At 41.2% G+C, this 20,329-nt stretch overlaps 2 protein-coding genes across 4 annotated transcripts; both read left to right on the top strand.

The window, feature by feature from the left end:
• The first annotated feature begins 215 nt into the window (after nt 1-215).
• Nucleotides 216-8,666, top strand: tap1 (transporter 1, ATP-binding cassette, sub-family B (MDR/TAP)). Of its 2 annotated transcripts, none has more exons than XM_088307595.1 (13): nt 216-416; nt 1,642-1,688; nt 1,967-2,198; nt 2,341-2,455; nt 2,532-2,662; nt 3,644-3,849; nt 3,952-4,149; nt 5,162-5,290; nt 5,361-5,549; nt 6,590-6,763; nt 7,278-7,437; nt 7,693-7,829; nt 8,294-8,666. In XM_088307595.1, exons 1-13 carry the CDS (start codon nt 410-412, stop codon nt 8,486-8,488), a joined length of 1,920 nt encoding a protein of 639 aa, XP_088163721.1. In that variant the 5' UTR covers nt 216-409; the 3' UTR covers nt 8,489-8,666. The 2 variants fall into 2 exon arrangements, with proteins under 2 accessions (XP_088163721.1, XP_088163719.1); XM_088307593.1 differs by having other exon boundaries at nt 1,351-1,688.
• A 725-nt stretch (nt 8,667-9,391) lies between these two features.
• On the top strand, nt 9,392-19,539 carry LOC148328893 (bromodomain-containing protein 2-like). Of its 2 annotated transcripts, XM_088306955.1 has the most exons (12): nt 9,392-9,636; nt 10,841-11,129; nt 12,379-12,516; nt 13,602-13,746; nt 13,838-14,001; nt 15,339-15,848; nt 16,287-16,415; nt 16,734-16,979; nt 17,199-17,452; nt 17,610-17,926; nt 18,364-18,492; nt 19,121-19,539. In XM_088306955.1, the coding sequence occupies exons 1-12, from the start codon at nt 9,605-9,607 to the stop codon at nt 19,255-19,257; spliced, it is 2,490 nt and encodes an 829-aa protein (XP_088163081.1). In that variant the 5' UTR covers nt 9,392-9,604; the 3' UTR covers nt 19,258-19,539. The 2 variants fall into 2 exon arrangements, with proteins under 2 accessions (XP_088163081.1, XP_088163080.1); XM_088306954.1 differs by lacking the exon at nt 16,287-16,415 and having other exon boundaries at nt 9,464-9,636.
• The last annotated feature ends 790 nt before the right edge of the window (nt 19,540-20,329 follow it).

The raw sequence follows: 20,329 nt of genomic DNA, 5'->3' as shown, positions 1-20,329 counted from the left end.
GTAGATTGATGTCAAATTGTATATGCCGGATATCTTTTAGGAATATAATCTCTAATACAGCACAAAGGTGGAAAATTATTTAAAAGGAAATTTGCGACAGTGAGTATGCGAGAGAAGCAGGACCTTAAATAGGAAAAATAATTGGACTAAAAAAGTAACACCACTTTTTTTACCACGTAGTTTGTCCAAGTGATGATGCCGTAGCAGGCGGTTACTGCTGAGTTCAGAACCGATCCGCCGAATGCTTGCTTTCACTTTCACTGTGACACGGGGATCAGTCACTTGAGAATGAGTTGTTTTCGAATGTAAATATTTATTCTTGACACAATATTAACGAATGAAATTCTATTGAGGGTTTAGTTTGAACCCTGAAGACTGTTCTGATTTGATGACTGTGACGTGAGATTTGATGTTCAGTAAGTACAGCGCACACAGAATAGTTGAATTGAGTCTCAACTGATTGTTTTCCCATTTCTTCGCCGGTTTTGCAATGACACTTTTATACATGTCGATCATTGCGAAATTCTGATTATGATTTTGGTTTAGGTGAAGATCTTCAGGACTTGGTTTTGGTGTTGAATGTGAAAGTGAAAAGCGCGTCCATTTTAGCTGCAATGAAAACGCACTAAAATGATAAAAAAAAAATAATGATTATAAAAAAGATTTTACTCAACTACTAGTTTTCCTTATGCAATATATGATTATCGTGATAATCAAAATAATTATGTAATGATAAAAAATACAATTCTTTGAGCACATTAAAGATATTCACGTTATTTTTCTGTAATAATAATATAATCATATATAATTTATAATAGTCATATTTATGTTATCTTGTTCAAATGCCATTCATTTATTTTCCCTTAATAGGAATGACAATAACATAGTCATAATATTTATACTATCATGTTGATAAAATACAAAAATTCAACTACAAGCAAATGATTCTTTTGTAATAATACAGTCATAAAGGTCCATTAATTAAACAAATATTTAATACAAAACGTGTTTTGTAAAAAAGAAAAATAATTCTGTATACTAAGTAAAATTGAAAAAACATACGAATATTATTTGTTCTTGTTGAAAATGTAAACATGATATAAATATTTTTCTGTAATAATAATGACATATAACTATACAAAAGATTTACAGTAACTGATAACCAAATTATTTTTTGTCATATTAAAAATACAAAATTATTAATTTTCCTGTGTGGTCCATGTTGTCGTGCTACAGTATACGATAAAATACGACATTGCGGTTCATATATAAATGAAATTGTATTATATTGTATTTTAATATGCTGGTGTCCCTAATAATGTGACTTAAGATGATCTCTTCTGTGTGCAGACATGTCCAAAGTTGGAGCCTTTTTGTTCCTGTTGCTCTTTGCATGCGCAGACGTGTGCGTTCTGAGTGTCTTGCGCGCCATGCTGCTGTCGCCACAATTCTTCCTCTTTTTCCCATGCCCGCCACTCGTCGCCTTATGGGGAGGAGAGTTCACCAGGGCTATTCTCCTTCTCCTCCTGCTGCTGCTCCCTCCCGGCGGTCCCTCGTGGGTCAGAGGCTTCGGGGCTCTCCAGAGTATCCTGGTCCTCTGCTTGCACCTTCCGTTGCATGTGACTCTTCTCCATGCTCTAGGCTGGGCTGCTGAGGAGGAGATGTGGGGGTGGCACTCTTGGGAAAGGGTGAGAAATAAACACACTTTTTAAACTAAAATCTGGAATCCAAGCCATGTGTAACTTTGAAACGTCCACAAACCTTCAATTCTTGGTACTTCAAATTCTGGGAGCTAAAAATGGAATGCTTTTTGTTCCAATCAAGAGACCAAGAATGATACGTTTCTGGAACTTTAGGTGTAAATGTGGTTTTGAACTAGATTTCCATTCAAAGTAAAGGTTCCTGTCATTTTAGAGAGCAGGTTCTAAATGTGTCAAAGAGACTGACGATGATAACGTTTGTTCAGCTGTTTCAGGGTTACCTGGTAACGGTGGTGTCGTGGATCTATTGGACGCAGTACGTCCAGTCTTTGCTTTTGTCTTTGTGTCACTCCGTGTCATCTTTATGGAGGCCAAAGAGCAGCAAAAGGGAACCCGAAAAGGCCGCCACTTCGCCTTTGAGGAGACTGATAGGCTTCATGCGGCCTCACCTTCGTTGCTTTGTTGCTGTGCTGCTTTTGGTGGGCTTCTCCTCCTTTTGTAAGTTCTTTCATTCATTCACAGACTCTTTTGAGTCTTAAAAAAAAAAACATTTGTGTGGATTTGCATTCGCACATTTTTCTTTACATTGCACTGAATGTGTGTGTTCTCCCTGGTGATTGACACGTGTGGTTGTTTTCAGGTGAGATGGCGGTCCCTCTGTACACCGGTCACGTGACCGACTGGATCCAAAACCAGGGGGCGCCTGATGCTTTCACAGAGGCCATCACAATTATTGCAGTCATGACTGCTGTCAGGTAAAAACTGGGATTTTTTTTTTTTAACCATTTGTGCGTGAACATTTGAAGAGATTTTACTCTTGTTTTGTTCCAGTGCGGTGCTGGAGTTCATCGGGGACCTGACATACAACGTCACCATGAGTAACATTCACACGGCAGTACAGGGAGATGTCTTCAAGGCTGTACTCAAACAGGACATCGCCTTCTTTGATGCCACCTCCACAGGTTATTCCTAATTCTTCCATTCCCGACCCTCCCACGATCGGTGAAAATCTGTGATGTGTAGGTTTAAAAAAAAAAAACAACAGCACGTTTTTGCCCGAATCGCATACTTTAAAAACATTCCAGTTTATTAAAACACCCTTAAACGTATTAAAAGAACAAAATCGTCTAGTTGTTTGTCAATCTCAGTCCAGGTTAACTGTAAACCTGACACAGAAAAAAAAACAAATTCAACATTGTATTTTTAAACATATACATTGTGCCGGAGCCTATAGAGGACTGTATATTTACCTGAGGGGATGACCTATTTACCAAATTAACAATCAAATAATTTTACTCTTCGCTTATCATTATAATAATTGAGGGAAATTGACATGCAATAATGACAATTACTTAGGCACAATAACACCATGAATATTCAATTAGCAAGAATACACATTTAATATTCTTGGAAGTAATTATTCAGCCAAATTACAATATCTAATTCACCCTTATATCAATGCAATCAAACTCAATGTCCTTGTATAACATTAAATGGTACCAATTTGATGCCCGGGTTGGTGGAGCTCGTGAACGGAGGTGTCGTGCCAAAGTACTTACCCCCGAAAAAATCTGTATCCCCTGTCGCGGGAGCGCGCACGCATTGACTGAAGGCGGCGCGATGTTACTACGTTTGTTTTCATTGAAAGGCATGAAGAATGTATGATTTTGTGTTTTTGATTTGCTGTAAAACAATTTTATTTATTTACATTTTCTTTTAACATGTTTTTATACAATATAGTGCTGTTTTTTTCTTTTCTTTTTTAAATCACCTGACAAATAAAAGTGTTGTAGTGTTTTTGGGGCTGGATCTTGTAATGAATTAATGGAATTTCAATTAATTTCAGTGGGGAAAATTTATGTTATGTATGTGTAAAGTGAGTTGCAAATCTCGGTCCCAGAACAAATTAAACTTGTAAGTGAAGGTGTCTTTTGCTGTTGCAGGTGAGCTGGTGTCGCGCATCACGACAGACACCAACACCATGAGCGAGGCTCTAAGCTCGAGGCTGAGCCTGCTCATGTGGTATACGGGTCGCATGCTCTTCTTGTTCTTCTTCATGGTCAGGCAGTCGTGGAAATTGTCGCTGCTGACGTCTATGGGGCTGCCCATCATCTGGGTCTTGCCAAAGTTCACCGCTCGCCTCTGCCAGGTAAACGGCGACGATAAAAAAAAAAAAAAAAAAAAAAAAAAACTAACTGAGAGTGTATTTCTTTCTGTCCCAATTTGCTCTCTATCTTTCAATATTTTGTAGACAATATCAGTGAAGACTCAGGAGTCTCTGGCTAAGGCCAATCAGGTGGCTACAGAAACATTTTCCTGCATTAAGACGGTGAAGAGTTTTGCCAATGAGGACGGTGAGACGGAACGTTACAAGCGCTGCATGGAGGACTTGTACGACCTGAACAAGATCGAGGCGGCGGCATATGCGAGCACGACTTCGGCCAACAGTGTGAGGATCACGCACTTGTCTCATTACACTTTGACTCACTTTCTGTCTGAGCCACACTGTCAATACACCAAACACGTTTTTAATCCAATTTTTCATTGGACCTAAAGTACACATTTTCAGAAAGCCCAAATACAGCATTAATAAATAAAATGAATTCAACATTCATTTTTATGTAAAAAAATAAAAAAAACACAATACTACTTTATTTATAAAGCGCATGTCACACAACAGCAACAAAAAATGTACAGATGAGCAATCCAGAAAGAACGGCGATAAATTGCGGGCAACTATTTTCACCATGTCAGCATTCATCAAAATGGCTGATTCAAAATCTCACTTCATCACTCAAATACATGTTTTGTAAAGATTAAACGCCCTTCAGAATCAGAATCAGAATGCCCTTTATTGTCATTGTGCAACAAGATTAGAGAGCTCCCTGCTCCAGTGCTCCAGTGCAATACAACAATAATTTATATATATATATATAGATATATATATATATTAGATTAATTAAAGATTAAATAATTAAATAGGAAATGAATACGAAATTGGAAAAATAAAAACACATGTCACTGTTCTGCGTTCTGAGAGTTCAGCATGGAGATGGTTTTTCAGTTTGTTAGTCTTTGATTTGATGCACCTGTAGCGCCTGCCAGAGGGCAACAGGTCGAACAGGTGTGAGCTCGGTTGAGTATCGTCTTTAACGATATTGAGAGCTCTGCTGAGGTGTAGATGTCCGACAGAGAGGGGAGAGGGCAGCCAATAATCCTCTGCGCTGTTTTGACTCTCCTCTGGAGCCTCACTCTGTCTGCCTCAGTGCAGCCGCCGTACCAGGTAGAGAGACAGTCGATGGACAAGTGGTAGACGACCCAGACTAGATTTTCAGAAACAAAAAACTTTATCATGTATTCATAAAAACTGTAGAAAATGTTGATGATTCTACAAACCTGTTGAAATCTCAATTAACACTATTAAATATTTCAAAGCCTCTATGCTGTTTTTTTTCCCCCAGATGACCACTCTGGTTGTGAAGATGTGCATCCTGTACTACGGAGGCGTGCTAGTGACCCGTGGGTCGGTCAGCAGTGGAGAGCTTGTCTCCTTCATCCTCTACGAGCTTCAGTTTGCTTCTGTTGTGGATGTGAGCTATCAATTCAAATGAAGCGTTTCATATGCATTAGAAATAGCGAATAATCATGAAAATTCTTCAGGCCTTAATGCATTCATACCCGGAGGTGAAGAAGGCTGTTGGAGGCTCGCAGAAGATCTTTGAGTATTTGGATCGGAAGCCTCAAATACCCCCAGAAGGAACCTTGGCCCCCAAATGCTTGAAGGGACACGTTCAGTTCAAAAACATTACGTTTTCCTACCCCAACGATACGGACAGTGTCATCCTCAAGGTTAGTTACAACTGACTTGTTTTCGGAAAGATCGTTTGAGCGCAATAAATGTACCCTTTTTTTAACAAAGATATTAAACACAATTTGTGAACTTCGACAACCAAACATAAATGCTTTTGTAATAAATAAACAAATAAATAAATAAATAAATAATAAAAAAAAAATTATGAGTCTTCAAAGAATCTGTTTCTCCACATCCAAGTTTGCTTAAATATAAAATCAAATCTTCAATGGATATTAACTCATTTACTGCCATTGACGACTAAAGACGTCATAGATCCTCTTTTACTCAGCTAGTAGTGAATGAGTTTAATTGATTTTATAATTGAATAAATACTTTTTTAAATATAAAATAATTATTTGATTTTTTTTATCTTAAACTAAACTATTTTTTTCCTCAAACATCAAACATATATTTGTTAATCTTCCACAAATCAACAAACGGTGTCTTTGACATCAAAGACAATTTTCAATATTCTCAAGTACTGAAAGATGAATTTTCTATGAATTTACTTTGTTCCTTTTGCATAGAGATCAAATACACTTTTGAATATCCAATGATCCTAAAGTTTTTATTTAGAGCAAAGACTAATTTTCAGTGACTTTATCAAACTCCTTTTCATGAACATTGAAGACACTTGAATCTTCAGCAAAACCTTTTTTTTTTAACCTTAACACAAACAGTCTTTTGAATCCTCAGATCGTGTTTATTTGCAAAGATCAAATCGTTTTTGAATCTTAAATGTCAGACATTTTTGAGTCTTCAAACATATAAAAAATTTTTTTTCATTAACTTGAAAAACATTTTAGAATTGATCAAAAACTATTTAGTCTGCAATGAACCTAATGACTTTTAATCAACATCAAAGACATATTCAAATCCCGTAGCAGACCTAATGTATGCGTTTTTGTCAACATTGTAAACGGCAAACCCAACATAAAAGAAAATCTCCAACAGACATAAATCATATATTTTTTTCAAATAATTTCCAAAGACACTTTAGTCCTGAGTGACGTAAACGTTGTCCTTTCTGCACCAGGGCGTGTCCCTGGATATGAAACCGGGGCAGATCACTGCGCTGGTGGGGCTCAACAGAGGCGGGAAGTCCACCTGTGTCAAGCTACTGGATCGGTTCTATCAGCCCCAAAGCGGACAAATTCTTCTGGACGGAGAACCACTGAACAGTTATAAAGACGATTATCTTCGGCAGCAGGTGAGTGGGATCATCTTTTTGGGATCCTGCGTAGGAGTTGAACGAAATTCACTTTTATTCAATTAACATTTTCACAACCATAAGGCGTATCTTATTAAAAAGCGTCGTCTCAGTTACAGGTGCTCATCGAAGTCACACAACGTTTACGGATTTTGGAACACAGGGCACACACAAGATGCACCGCATTTTGCAGAATATGTAATACTTTTAACTCGTGCACTGCCATTGACGGCTAAAGACGTCAAAGATCCTTTTTTTTTTTTTACTCGACTGGTAGTGGCTGAATTAAGTGCGCCTTTTGGTCTCAAAAAGCAACAGCACAGTTTCAGTTGCTAGGTCCTAAACATTTTTTTTTTGCGCCATAGAATGGTATCACGAAAAGACATTTTGACGGAAAGGCGGAGAAAACAAATAAAGACAAATGATGAAAAATACAATTTACCCTTTAGCGAATTGTCGTCGTCATAAATGCATGCTCTTCTTCAACTAACTGACTTCCCACCTCTGCACTTAGATCTCGGTGGTGAGCCAGGATTGTGCCCTGTTTGACCGTTCCGTGCGAGAGAATATCAAGTACGGCTGCCCAGAGGCCAGCGACGAGGACATGTACAAGGCCGCCCGTTTGGCCAGCGCCCATGACTTCATCATGGGGCTGTCTAAGGGCTACGACACAGGTGCGGCCACTCATTTGTGAAGAGGAGAAACATTTAAAATGAAAGTTTCCAAAAACTTTCAATGAGAAATTAAATATTTTGCAAAAATACATTACAGCATTATTCAAGTTTCCAATTATGATTTGAAAGTTTGGAAATTCCAGGTTGACCCCTATGTATATGGAAAATTCCCAGAATGTCTCCACAACTTCCAATCACCTGTTTTTTTCAAGTCAATGCTGGTAATGTGATAACAGTTACAGCTCTGTTGTTCAGATGCCGGCGAGAAAGGGGGACAGCTATCTGGAGGTCAGAAGCAACGTATTGCCATTGCCCGAGCCTTAATTCGACAACCCACAATCCTGGTACTAGACAACGCCACCAGTGACCTGGACACCGAAAACGAACATCAGGTAAAACCCTTCATACATGGGCCATCTAACCCTTCTTGGCTATTTCTGCGTGTTAAATGTAGGACAGCAGGGTTGGCGTTCTTAAGGTTTGTAAAGATCAGGTACAGTTTGGAAATGGGTTGTTTAAAAAAAAAAATCAAAGATTATTTGGGAATTGTCAACTGTCCTCAGATACATGTTTTTAATAAACCAAACATACATATATGATCTGTAGTTGTATAGCAGTGGTGTCAAACATGTGGCCCGCGGGCTGGATCGGGCCCGCAAACGAGTTTAATCTGGCCCACAAGAAGATTTTCCTCCATGTGGCCCCTGAGCTAAGATGTGTTTGACAGCCCTGTTGTAAACTATCCCTACGTGATAATTCATAAAACACTTTGTCATCTTCAGTGGAGCCAACTTAATTAGAGATCAAAGAAATCCACAGCTTGTGCTATGTGTGTTGTGGTCGTTGTGCACCACAGGTGTACCAGGCTTTGCTGAACCAACGCCTCAACAATCGCACCGTGCTTCTGATCTCCACCAAAATGAACGTGGTGGAGAAGGCCCACCACATCGTCGTCTTACGTGACGGCATTGTCGAGGCAGAGGGCAGCCACCACCAGCTGCTGGAAAATAACCAGCTCTATGCTCAGCTGGTGAAGAAGGAGGTGCAATGAAAATGACGTGTGTAGCGAGCCACTTTTTTATTCTATTGTTTCTTCTGGCTCACATTTTTTTTAATTCCAATTCAATGCAAGGCTTGCTGTGAATATTTAATTTCACTCACTTAATTAATAAATAAATGAAATTATGCAAAGACAAGATCACATTTTAAGTAAAACACTAGGAACTGAATTATGATTTGATATTATTTTACAGGCTTATGTTGGGTTTACAGCATGCCAGTTTTTCCATCTTATTTTTATTTTGTATACCTGCAATTGTTTTAGATCTACAGCAGAGGTCACTATTGAGTGAGCAACACCATCAATACAGTGTCAACACAGTTTTTGTAACGTGTCAATACACTCCTTGAGGTATCATCAACCCATTTAAAAAAAACTGATTTTGTGTCACATACTATACATAATGTACATGGCATATAGAGATAGATAAAGACGTCAAGTTGAGACCAGGATAATACAAATGCAGTACAAAATGATATATGGTAAAGTTCCACAAGTAACTTTTGGTATCGTTAACACTTTTATTTTATTGAGTCAATTAACTAAAAATACAACAATATCACGTATTCGGTTAAAAAAATCAGTCATCAATAATAAATTAATATATGATATCAGGAAATCCGATTAGTAGATAAAGTGTGATATCGCTATTAAATAAAATAGTTCCCGCCCCCACAAAAAAAGTCAATGAATATAAAAATTAAGGCGCATTCAAACAGGAAAATTTTTTCTGTGTATTTACAACTAATGCTTTACAGGAAAAAGGCATAAAAAATGTCAGTGTTTTTCTTATTGCTAATCACTACAGCAGCGACCTGACGCTTACGTCAATTGTGATGTCGGCAGGGCTGTGTGACGTACTGTAGACGCCACGCCGAGCCAATCTACTCGTGGCGAGGCTGGTCACCTGACAGGAAGTGGGTGTTCTCGACGTGCGTGTGCATATATATTGGCCAAAGCGGAAGTGGTTGGGCGCCATTTCGCGGAGGAGCTGCAAGCGGTCATTTGGCGCCCACCCGCTGTGACAGCGGACAAGCGGCTTTTTCTTCATCCCCTCCTTTCTTTCTTCCTTCTCCCCAATTGGATAGCTGCAAAACACCTAAATCGATGGAAGCGGCTCTTAGTTCGCCTCACGAAAGGTGAAATATGTTTTTTTTTTATTCATTAGTGAATATTTCCATCTCTAATGTTTGCCTTGGCGTGACAGCATAATGTGCTTAGTTACCGTTGCTAGCTATCCAGGTTTAGCTCTTCCTGCTAGCTAGCTGTCAGTGTTACTTAGCAACGGGTCCCTTATTTAAGTTGGCGGCATTGAACGAAGACGTCTACGTCGTCAAGGCGCATGTTTCCTCTTCTTGGAGGGATTTGGTGCGGGGATGCTTGACAGTCTAGTGACAGAACCCCTGGCTAACTCCACGTCCTCGACTGACCGCCCCCCATTCATTCGTCACCCTGCCGAGTCAAACCAGGACAGCCCCTGTTCTATTAATTTCCCTTATTTCATCCGATTGAAAGTTTGCAACTTTAAATGTCGTCTCAGGCGTATATTTATTAATTTCCTTGGCCGTTATCTTTTGCCGGTGATGCGGGATATTTTTTGGGGGGTGAATTGGCGGGCTGTCGTTAACTTCCCGAGTTTATTTGAACAGTACGAAGTTTTGTTTAAAATAATAAGAAGTAAATGTGAATTGACGATTCTAAGCGATAATGATCCGCCACAATCCGTCCTTTTCGTCCTGAGACAATGTTTACAAACACAAATGGAGGGCGGGACGGACACGCTACACCACGTGAGCACGTCCCAGACAATCAAGCAATGTTTACCCAATTAGAATAAAAGCTATTTGACACAAAAAGAACATAAGGTATTAAAATGCAATTTCTCATTCTAAAGTTGGCCAAAAGTAGCCCTGATAAAACCAAAAGATACCATTTAAATTAGTCAGTCTTACTATCAATATATTTTAAGACATGAATTTGGAAATGACAAATTTTTTTCATTGCATTTGAGCCATATTATTTTCCTAGTGGCCATTTCTGCGTAACAATATTTATAAAATTTAACATTACAAAATCATTTGGGTTAAAGAGCCTCTGCAAAATATATTACATAGCCACATTAACCAGCGCAGTACCAGAAATGTGTTACCAATGCTTTTTTATTTTTTTGGATCGCTGTAGCATCAATCTTTCTTGGGTGCTGCGTGTAATACATTTGTTAATAAGCGTTGTTCATGTTTATTTTCTTTTTTTGGCGGGTTTTTTGTCATCTGTCCAAGTGCATACTGTTTCTCCAGTTGACTGTATCCCACATGTGTGGATGTCTGCTGCTCTCCACAACAGCACTGCAGTGGGGCTGTCCTGCGGCGCAATGGACCCGCACACTAGCACTGGCAAGCGTATCCGCAAGCCCTCTCTGCTCTATGAGGACTTTGAGAGTCCCTCGCTGCCTCACACCATCCCGCCGGGTCCGCCCGCCACTCCGCAGCCTGCCGTCAGGGACCCGTCCCGGCAGGGCCGCGCCACTAACCAGCTGCAGTACCTCCAGAAAACCCTGCTCAAGTGCCTTTGGAAACATCACTTTGCGTGGCCCTTCCACGAGCCAGTGGACGCGCACAGGCTCAATTTGCCTGTGAGAATTGCACTTGTACACTCTCCTTCAAAAGTATTGGGACAGTGGGGTCAGTTCTTATGTTTCTGCTCGTGTCGCAAAAGATTAATATGAGACCAGAGATTGCAGGTTGGCTATACACTCTAAAAAACAGTTGGGTCAAAAATAACCCAATTTGGGTCCAAAATGTATTGTTTTACTACTTGGGTCAGTTTGACCCAACTTTTTGGGTCAACCTCTTCAAGTCGCTCTACTGTTCTGTCTTCTATCAGGATACGAACACAGGGGAATCTTGCTCATTTTGCTTGTTTCCTCAAAAGGACGGGTCCTGTTTCAAGCACTGCTTATAGTCAGTAAAATGTGTGTCAACAGTCTTGACCCTCATCATTGTATTCAAGGGTGAAACTGAAATTGTTCCACACTGGAGAGTAGAATGAAGTTGGTTCTTCTCTAAATTGTTGCATCACAAATCCCTCACTTGTGCTTGTGGTTCTCCCGTGACTGTGAGCTTCACTTTGAAGCCAGATGCAGTTACAACTGTGAGAGGGGAGTGGAACATGCACACACAAGACTTACACACTGCTAGGTGCAATGTCAATTGTAAAACCAAAAAACTGATCCTAGGGCGTATTGTCCCGTGTAGTCTCATGAGCGGTACCAATTTATGGAGCCCCTCTGGGGCCAGGCTATGAGAAAAAAATATTCTTTACTGACAGATTAGTGAACCGTGGGAACAGATTAGTAAACTGGGTACAGATCACTAAACTGTGATAACAGATTAGTTAACAGGTTAGTAAATTGCAGGAACAGATTAACAATTTTTTTCTGATATTCTGGCACCAGAGGTGCAAGGTACCATTCCATCCTTACAATTTACTAGCCGCTTTATCACGCTAATAATTTTAGAATCTGAGTGTCTGTGATTTGGGTTTTGCCCATGAAGACATTTTCACAATTTAAAGGTGCAATCAACATCATACCCTTGAAATGTCCTCATCCTTCTTTAGTTTGTTCCAATACGTTTGCTCCCGTAAAGATTTGGTGTTCCAATGTTAACACCTGGTAGTAAAAGATGAACTGTTGATCACCTGTCTCGTATTAATCATTGGATGTCTATCTAAAATGTCTTCAGTCTAGAACAAAAATCAATGAATTGTCCTCACTGTTGCAATCCTTTTAGTACAGAAATGTTAGACGGCATCTTAAAAACTGTTTTATAAATCTAAAAAGAAATGTGTTGTAAATGTCACCTCTCTTCACTCTGTGTCAGGACTACCACAAGATAATCAAGCAGCCCATGGACATGGGCACCATCAAGAAGCGCCTGGAGAACAACTTCTATCGCTGTGCCAGCGAGTGCATCCAGGACTTCAACACCATGTTCACCAACTGCTACATCTACAACAAGGTGGGCCTCAGCAATTACATGTTCAAACAAATGTTTCCCATAGGAAATGTATCAGATAATTCCACCCTTGAACTGTCACCACTAATGATAATTCTTAATTCTATAGTACTGGTGCTGATAAAATATTTTTAAGATGATAATTATTAGAATTTGTTCAATGAATGGATTTCTACAATGATTCATCAGGGTAGTGCCATGCTGGTATTTATGAATAAAATCCGGTGACGTCCACCACTTACCCGCGGAGTGCCGAATTTGTCTGCCTGTGCCTTGATCAAATATGCCAAAATCGTATAACACCACCTCTGTGCCATGAGTTAGACCTGCTTTTCCAGAGTCTAAAATCTAATCTACTTTTTATAACTAAATTTGCAGATGTGGGGGTGTGACAGTGAGGCGTAGCGTATCTGACCATTGTCCGGGAATGAAAAGGACAATACGTCTATTTTTTATTCAATCCCTGAATATTTTCTATTACCAAATTGTCGGATTCGTTGGGTGTGAGGCAACTCCGTGCGCCAAAACACTCAGAGAGGCTCCACATTTCCCCAAAACACACCAGACTAGACTTGTGTAGGGAAGAAAATTGGGTTGCGCCCGCACAGGTGCCAGTCTACCAAAATAATGTTGAATCTGGGCCTGTTTAATTGAACACAATGATGATGTACTCACAGACCGCCATGATGAATTTTGATGTGCGATTGGTAACAGATGGATACACAGTTTCATTGTTCCTCATGCTATCTCATGAAAGCACATTTGATTATTCTGCCTGTCACTAGCAAAGCTAGATGATCAATTAAATATAAATAAAAAAGCAATTCCAATGAAGTTGGAAACAGAATACAATGATTTGCAAATCATGTTCAACTTTTTTTAATTGTATACAATATAAAGACAAGATATTTAATCTTCAAATTTATAATTTTTCTTTTTAGCAAATAATCCTTCACTTAGATTTGTATGGTTGCAGCACTATCCATAAAATCTTAGATGGTGTTTTACAAAGACATAGGTTGGTAATGTCTAATATACTTACTTAATTCTTTTGTGGTGTCTTAATGTGGATGCGCACTGCCTTCTAGCCTACCGATGACATAGTTCTGATGGCCCAGTCCTTGGAGAAGATCTTCCTCCAGAAGGTGGCGCAGATGCCCGAGGAGGAGGTGGAGCTCCCTGCGCCCGCTCCCCGCAGGAAGAGCAGCCAGGGACGCAGCCGCAGGACGAGCCGTGCGTGTCTCCCCGGCCCGTGACCATGAGTGGCCACTTGCGTCGCTGACGCGGTGCTGACCCACGTTGTCTTTCCCTGTGTGTCCGTCAGCCATGCGGGCGCAGCAGGTGCCGGCCGTGTCGCAGTCGGCCTATTCGCCGTCCTCCTCGGACACGGGCGAGTCCATGCAGGCCAGTTCGCCGCAGACGGTGCTGACCAAGAGCTTGCCGCCAGCCACCATCATGGGCCTACCTCCCATGCAGCCCACCACCAAGGTACGGTTGCAAAGTTGTAAGACATTTCAAAGGTGGAAACTTTCCATTCGAGTAAATTGATAATTTAGTAAATTATAGGTTGTCTCTTAAAAGTGAACTTAAATGTAGCTTTGGAAAAGTACAGCATTGTAGCAAAAAAAAAAACAAAAACAAAAAACGGATTTAATGCATCTCTGCCCTCACCTCATCATTCCTTTACCGCTATTTTTCATCAAAGAAGTTTGGTTGAGCAGTGTTAGTGAATGCAGAATCTCCGATTGTCACATCGATCGTGAGGGAGAGAAATGCCACTACGTTGGAAGATACAAAAGTTTAAGCACCTCACATTCGAAGAGAGTACGTACATGTATGGTAGAATCAGAGTACGTGTTACAGTATGAAGTATAAAATGTTTGTCATGATCGTGAAAAAATAGGAAACAGTTCAAGGGGTGAATTATGAACAGCATTAAAATAAAGAAGAAAAAAAGGCACTGATGTTCCGCTTGAGCCATGCAGTGAGTTGGTGTCGCTCACGACTTGTTTCGTAGTTGTATATATGTGAATAAATGAATATTTATATATTTTATAGTTCAAAGTGTCACTAAAGCACTATTCTTTTTGACATCCTTCTTTTCACCAAACATTTATTCCCGCTACTTTTTGTCAGAAAACTGGTGTGTTGGTGAAACCAGCCCATGTTCTACTCCTCATTAATAAAACCAAAGAAAAAGTTGGAACCAAACTTTTATTTTTCTGGTGAAAGAGGAGAATCGACTTCTTTTGATCACGTTGGTGCTTATATTACCACATAGCACAATATTCTGTGTGTCTTGAAAGAGCGGTCAAAATAGCTGCCAATTTGGGGAACTCAGCTTTTGGAATGGAAGGCAGTGCATGAGTTAGTACAGTGGAAAATCTTAAAGTCCCCGTTTGGAAACAGTTTTTCCGAAATACAAATAAACTGTGCCAGGGTTGTACTGCCACCATAAAAAACTTGAACTTTACAGGCAATGTATACATTGCACCTGTCATATAAATGTGAAAAGCAATAAAATCTTAAATAAAAGCACAATTCATTGTATTCCTTGATGCCGGGTGTCCGATGCAAGAGTGAGGCAGGGTGGTTATCAGTCATCTTGGGAGGTGAGTTTCTTTGCATTTTCTCATCCCATAGCAGGCAGGCAGGTACACTTTTGTGGCGGCATGGAGGAGAAGCAAGCGCCGTTAAGCCTTTAGTTGCTCACTGTGATGACGTCTCGCGAGATTGACGTCTGAATTTTGCGACATGAGACTTAGTTTTGGTTCCTATGGCGACGTTCAATGGTGTTCTGTTTTTTTTTTTTTTTTTTGGGTTAGAAAAAGGGCGTTAAGCGCAAGGCGGACACCACAACTCCGTCCACCATGGGCTTGACGGTGGGCATTTCGGCTGAGGGACACGGACACGGGCATATGGTGGGATTGGGCAAAGGAGGCCACGGCGGACAGGTCCACGACTCCCCCATGACCGCCATCGCCTGCATTGGCGGCATGACTCTGGAGACGCCGCCCGGCATGGGCCTAGTCCACAGCCCCGGCGGACCCGTACTGCTGCAGCCCATGATGTCGGTGGTGGGGCGGCGCGTGGGCAGCGGGCGCCCCATCAAGCCGCCCAAGAAAGATCTGCCTGACTGCGTGCAGCTGCAGCCCTCGCGCAAAGGCAAGCTGAGCCTCCCCATGCGTTACTGCAGCGGGCTGCTCAAGGACATGCTATCCAAAAAGCACGCCGCCTACGCCTGGCCCTTCTACAAACCCGTGGACGCCGCTGAGCTCGGGCTGCACGACTATCACGACATCATCAAGTGTCCTATGGACCTCAGCACCATCAAGGTGACTCCTTCCTTGTTCTTTACGATGAGTCTACTACTCCTGTCAATCTCACTTCATTTGCATGCCAATTTGTGGTTCCGTAATCCCTCAGTGTTATTCAGTTGCTTGTTATACTATGCACAAAAGGTTAGAAATTCATCCATGGATCAAACCTGATGGATACCTTAATTCGATTGATTGGTCCTAAAATTGAGAAAATGACTGAGGCGAAACATGGAAACCAAAACCATAAAATATTAAAAATGCAATTCAAATGCTCCATACCACACACAAATTTCCATCCCCACTGCACCCAATATGCTTTCCCCGTTCTCAACCATTTCCCTTCCCACTCATCCTGTTCATGATCATGGGCTGTCACAATGCATTTTTTTTGCCCCCCCTCCCGAAACCTCGTTGAAAATGTCCAACTCCGTGCTCATGTGACTATGCCGGCAGAGGAAGATGGACGGCCGCGAGTACCGTGATGCGCAGCAGTTTGCCGGAGACGTGCGCCTCATGTTTTCCAACTGCTACAAGTACAACCCGCCCGACCACGACGTGGTGGGCATGGCCCGCAAGCTCCAGGTGAGCCCTGGTGCTCCCCCGAGTCATAGTGCGCGATATGAAGACCACCCCTGTGGAAGGCTTATAGATGACATAAAATGGAACCTCCAAAGTCCAAGCGCCACTACAAAAACAATTGTAGTCTAACCCGTTGCAGGATTGGTGCGTGAGGCGTCATGTCAGTGAGCATCTAATTAACTCCACAAGTGTAGTTTCCCTTATACCAGGAAAATTGCAGGATAATACTCTCTTTGCATGGCATCACTTGTTGCTAGGCAGACTTTCAAATTTATGGTTCAATGTATTTCTTATGCTCTGGTCCTTGCGTGTCATTTGCAGGACGTGTTTGAGTTTAGTTTCGCCAAAATGCCTGATGAGCCGCAGCTGGACCATGCCAGCATGTCCCTGAGCGGCCACCCGACCTCCTCTTCCTCATCATCATCCTCCTCGTCATCCTCTTCCTCGTCCACGTCTGAAAGTGAGCCCAGCAGTGAGAGTGAGGAAAGCGAGAGCAGCCCCAGCTCAGACAGCGAGGAAGAGAGAGCTCACCGGCTGGCCGAGCTGCAGGACCAAGTATGCACGCAGGTAAGGTCCACCGATTACTTCGATGATATCTAGGAGATGTAGCCTAATCGTTCTAAAAATATATTTTTTTAAATTGTCATATAAGAATCAAGTGTAAAAGTATGTAAAGTATTTTTTTTTGTAAGTTGGTATCTGTTTATTCACAAACATGCTCAACCATCAAGAGTGTATATGTTTCATCACACATCCACTTAGTCAGTCTCTTTCCCTCCAACACAGCTCCGAGCTGTGCACGAGCAGCTCACCGCGCTCTCCCAGGGCCCCATCGTCAAGCCCAAGAAGAAGCGCGAGAAGAAGGACAAGAAGGAGAAGAAGAAGCGCAGGAAGCCGGATAAGCGCAGCCGCGGAGCCAAGAACCGAGCAGGCTCCGAGGAGTGGACCATGCCCACTAAAATTCTCAAGAACAAGACGTCGAGAGCCGGCACATCGCAGACCAAGAAGAGCCAGACCAAGAAGAGTAGCAAGAGCAGCAAGTTAGTAGCACCACAATGTTCAACAACATTTTGTCCAGCCACATTTTGCTAGCTAAATGCTAAACGTCAAAGTCAGGCTAACACATTATAGTGCATAGCTATTCTATCACCAACCTGCCTACAAACGAGATTTGTTTGGAATTAAACCTTCCTCCAGGAGTTCCAAAAAGTCCTTCTACCCACCGCTTCCGTCCGCCATGCTTCCGCACTACGATTCTGAGGCGGAAGAGGAGATCGTGCCCATGACGTACGACGAGAAGCGGCAGCTGAGCCTGGACATCAACAAGCTGCCGGGCGAGAAACTGGGCCGCGTGGTGCACATCATCCAGTCGCGGGAGCCCTCGCTGCGCGACACCAACCCCGAGGAGATCGAGATCGACTTTGAGACGCTCAAGCCGTCCACGTTGAAGGAACTGGAGCGCTACGTCATGACGTGTCTGCGGAAGAAGCCGCGCAAGCCCTACACCGACCTAGGTACATTTTGCAACTTCATATGTGCCCCTTTTCTTGGGCAGAATTTGTAGAGCCTGTGAAAGTCACATCCATGGTGTACACCCAACGTGAACTGGGATAGGCTCTAGATCACCGGCCACCCTAAAGAGGATAAGCACCACGCGTGACTGATGCAGCCTATTTGTAAAATCCAAAAGGTGTCCAGTCCGGATATCTGTTTTTAAATTAGCTTAAATGACACCAGTTCGATGAGACCACAATTTGGATGAGACAATCTTCGCCAAAGAAATCTGACACATTATCATCATTATTGTTATTATCATCGTCAGACCACAATTGGTGAAATTAATTGACAGGATACTCTATAAAATAATTAATAAAAAAAAAAAAAAAAAAGATTATTTTCGCCAACTCTTTTCCTGACGGCTCCTGTTCTTGCGCTTTTGTTCTCTCGTTAGCAATGAAGAAAGGCGGCGTGGTCAAGTCCAAAGAGGAGCTGACCCTGGAGAAGCGTCTGGAACTGGAGCGGAGGCTGCAAGATGTCAGCGGGCAGCTGAACTCAGCCAAGAAACCTACAAAACCCAAAGGTCAGCTCAAAAAGCAAACATGTCAATATAATACTTCAGAAGTTTATACATTAAATATGATGTGGGGCTTTATATACGTAAAGGTATTAATTTCAAATAGCTATATTAGTGTATGGACTATTAAAATTTTATATTGTTGCTGTCCTGTGAAAAAAACTTACTGTATGTCCATTTTATTTTTCTGTTTATTAGGTTTCCGCATTACAGACATCGCATTAACGTGAATGTTTTATTTATTTATTTTTTTTAAATGACAAAATTGGATATGCAACAATAATACCTATAGAATGGATGTAAAATGGGATTTATTTGTTTTGGAGGAGCATTTAATTATTCTGCCTCACACTAGATTGGTCAACGGAGATAGATTATTAGTTGTAAAAAAACATTTTTTTTTAGCCAAATAAGTGAATTTTACAACATTTCTCGGACAGCTGAGCGTTCAAGAGTTAATAGATTTGTTCTCAAGGTATTTTCAACACTTTGTTGGTTAATAAAAATACCAGATAACTTGGGAACAGACCAATAGTAGACCAATTTTATGAAAAAAAAAAACCATGAAAACTGACAGTGACAACACGGTACGGTCAACCTAATCGTGTTATGTGTCGTGTATAACATTTTCCAGCGGAGAAGGCCAACCCCGCCGAGGCGCACACTCAACCCTCCCGCCTCAGCGGCAGCAGCTCCAGCTCAGACTCGTCCTCTTCTTCCTCCTCCTCGTCATCCTCGTCCTCGGACACCAGTGAGTCAGACTCCGGCTGAGGTCTTAGCGGCTGAAATAGAAAATGATAATAATAATTCAAAAGAAGAAGAAGAAGAAGCAACTCAGGGACTTGGGCTGGCCCAGGAAGTGCTCCCTGAAAACGTAACTACTGAAATGAACTCCTTTTGAATGTTAGACTTGAAGGATGTGTGAGGAAGAGAAACAAAACACGTAATGCCTTTGCTTTCTCCCTCCTGTCTTATTTTTTCTTTTTTGGGTTCTGTTTGTAAATACATGTACAAAATTGTATGTTTCTTTTATAAAGAAGAATTTTATGATTATTCCACCACTCAGAGAAGAATGTATAGTGCGAGTCTTCTTTGGAGCTATTTATTTATTTGAAAACGTTCAATCTTGATGTGTTTGTTCATAATCTCTTCATCCCTTAATGGAGCCTTGCTTCATCCTCAACCCGTCGATGGAACTATGGAAAGCCATTTGGGATTGATTTCATATCCTTGATCTGGAACGCTTTTTGTCATTACTAGTAAGACATTTCAAGCCATTTGAGAGTTTATTTGATATTCTAGTGCACCGAATTGTCCTAATAGTGAGGACAAAGTGTGTACCAGTACGTTGACCCGAGGATATGGAATAAATGCATAAAACGGCTTTCCATATGAAACGGTCAAAGTGGAAGCGCAATTAGAAGTTTTGCATAATTGTTCTTGATGTCACTGTTGAACAATGGAAAAGCAGTCTCACAACTTCATTTCATTCATAAATTGTCTTCACTGTAACAGGAAAACATGTTCACCGTTTAGAATGTGAATGAGCACCACGCTGATTTGTGGAAGTAACGCTTGTATATTCTTCAAAGTGTTTATGCTGTTGCACAAAATACTGCATCTGTCCTGCTGTTCCATTCTCTTAGTTCCTTGTTGTCGTTTTTATGTACTTCTCTCATTCCAGTTTAGAGTCACTGTTTGCTCACTCGGAGCATCTCCGGACTGTTCCGACACTCACCTTTGTTTTTTCTCCATTTGACAGCTTTGTTTATTAAAATAAGCTGTAGGAAATATATTTCTTGTCTTTGTTTCGAACACTGGCATTACTGTTCATAAAAAAGAG

Source organism: Idiotropiscis lumnitzeri, chromosome 10 (genome assembly GCF_059441095.1).
Source record: "Idiotropiscis lumnitzeri isolate Australia: NSW breed Sydney's pygmy pipehorse chromosome 10, RoL_Ilum_1.0, whole genome shotgun sequence".
Classification (NCBI taxonomy): domain Eukaryota; kingdom Metazoa; phylum Chordata; class Actinopteri; order Syngnathiformes; family Syngnathidae; genus Idiotropiscis; species Idiotropiscis lumnitzeri.
This window is presented reverse-complemented; position numbering and strand designations above follow the sequence as displayed.

Coding starts and splice junctions, on each gene's coding strand:
- LOC148328893 (XM_088306955.1), top strand. CDS start 9,605: ATGGAAGCGGCTCTTAGTTCGCCTCACGAAAG. Junction 13,747..13,837: donor ACGCAGCCGCAGGACGAGCC/GTGCGTGTCTCC, acceptor TGTGTCCGTCAG/CCATGCGGGCGCAGCAGGTG. Junction 17,453..17,609: donor AAGAGTAGCAAGAGCAGCAA/GTTAGTAGCACC, acceptor ACCTTCCTCCAG/GAGTTCCAAAAAGTCCTTCT.
- tap1 (XM_088307593.1), top strand. Junction 2,663..3,643: donor CTTTGATGCCACCTCCACAG/GTTATTCCTAAT, acceptor TTGCTGTTGCAG/GTGAGCTGGTGTCGCGCATC. Junction 6,764..7,277: donor ACGATTATCTTCGGCAGCAG/GTGAGTGGGATC, acceptor CTCTGCACTTAG/ATCTCGGTGGTGAGCCAGGA.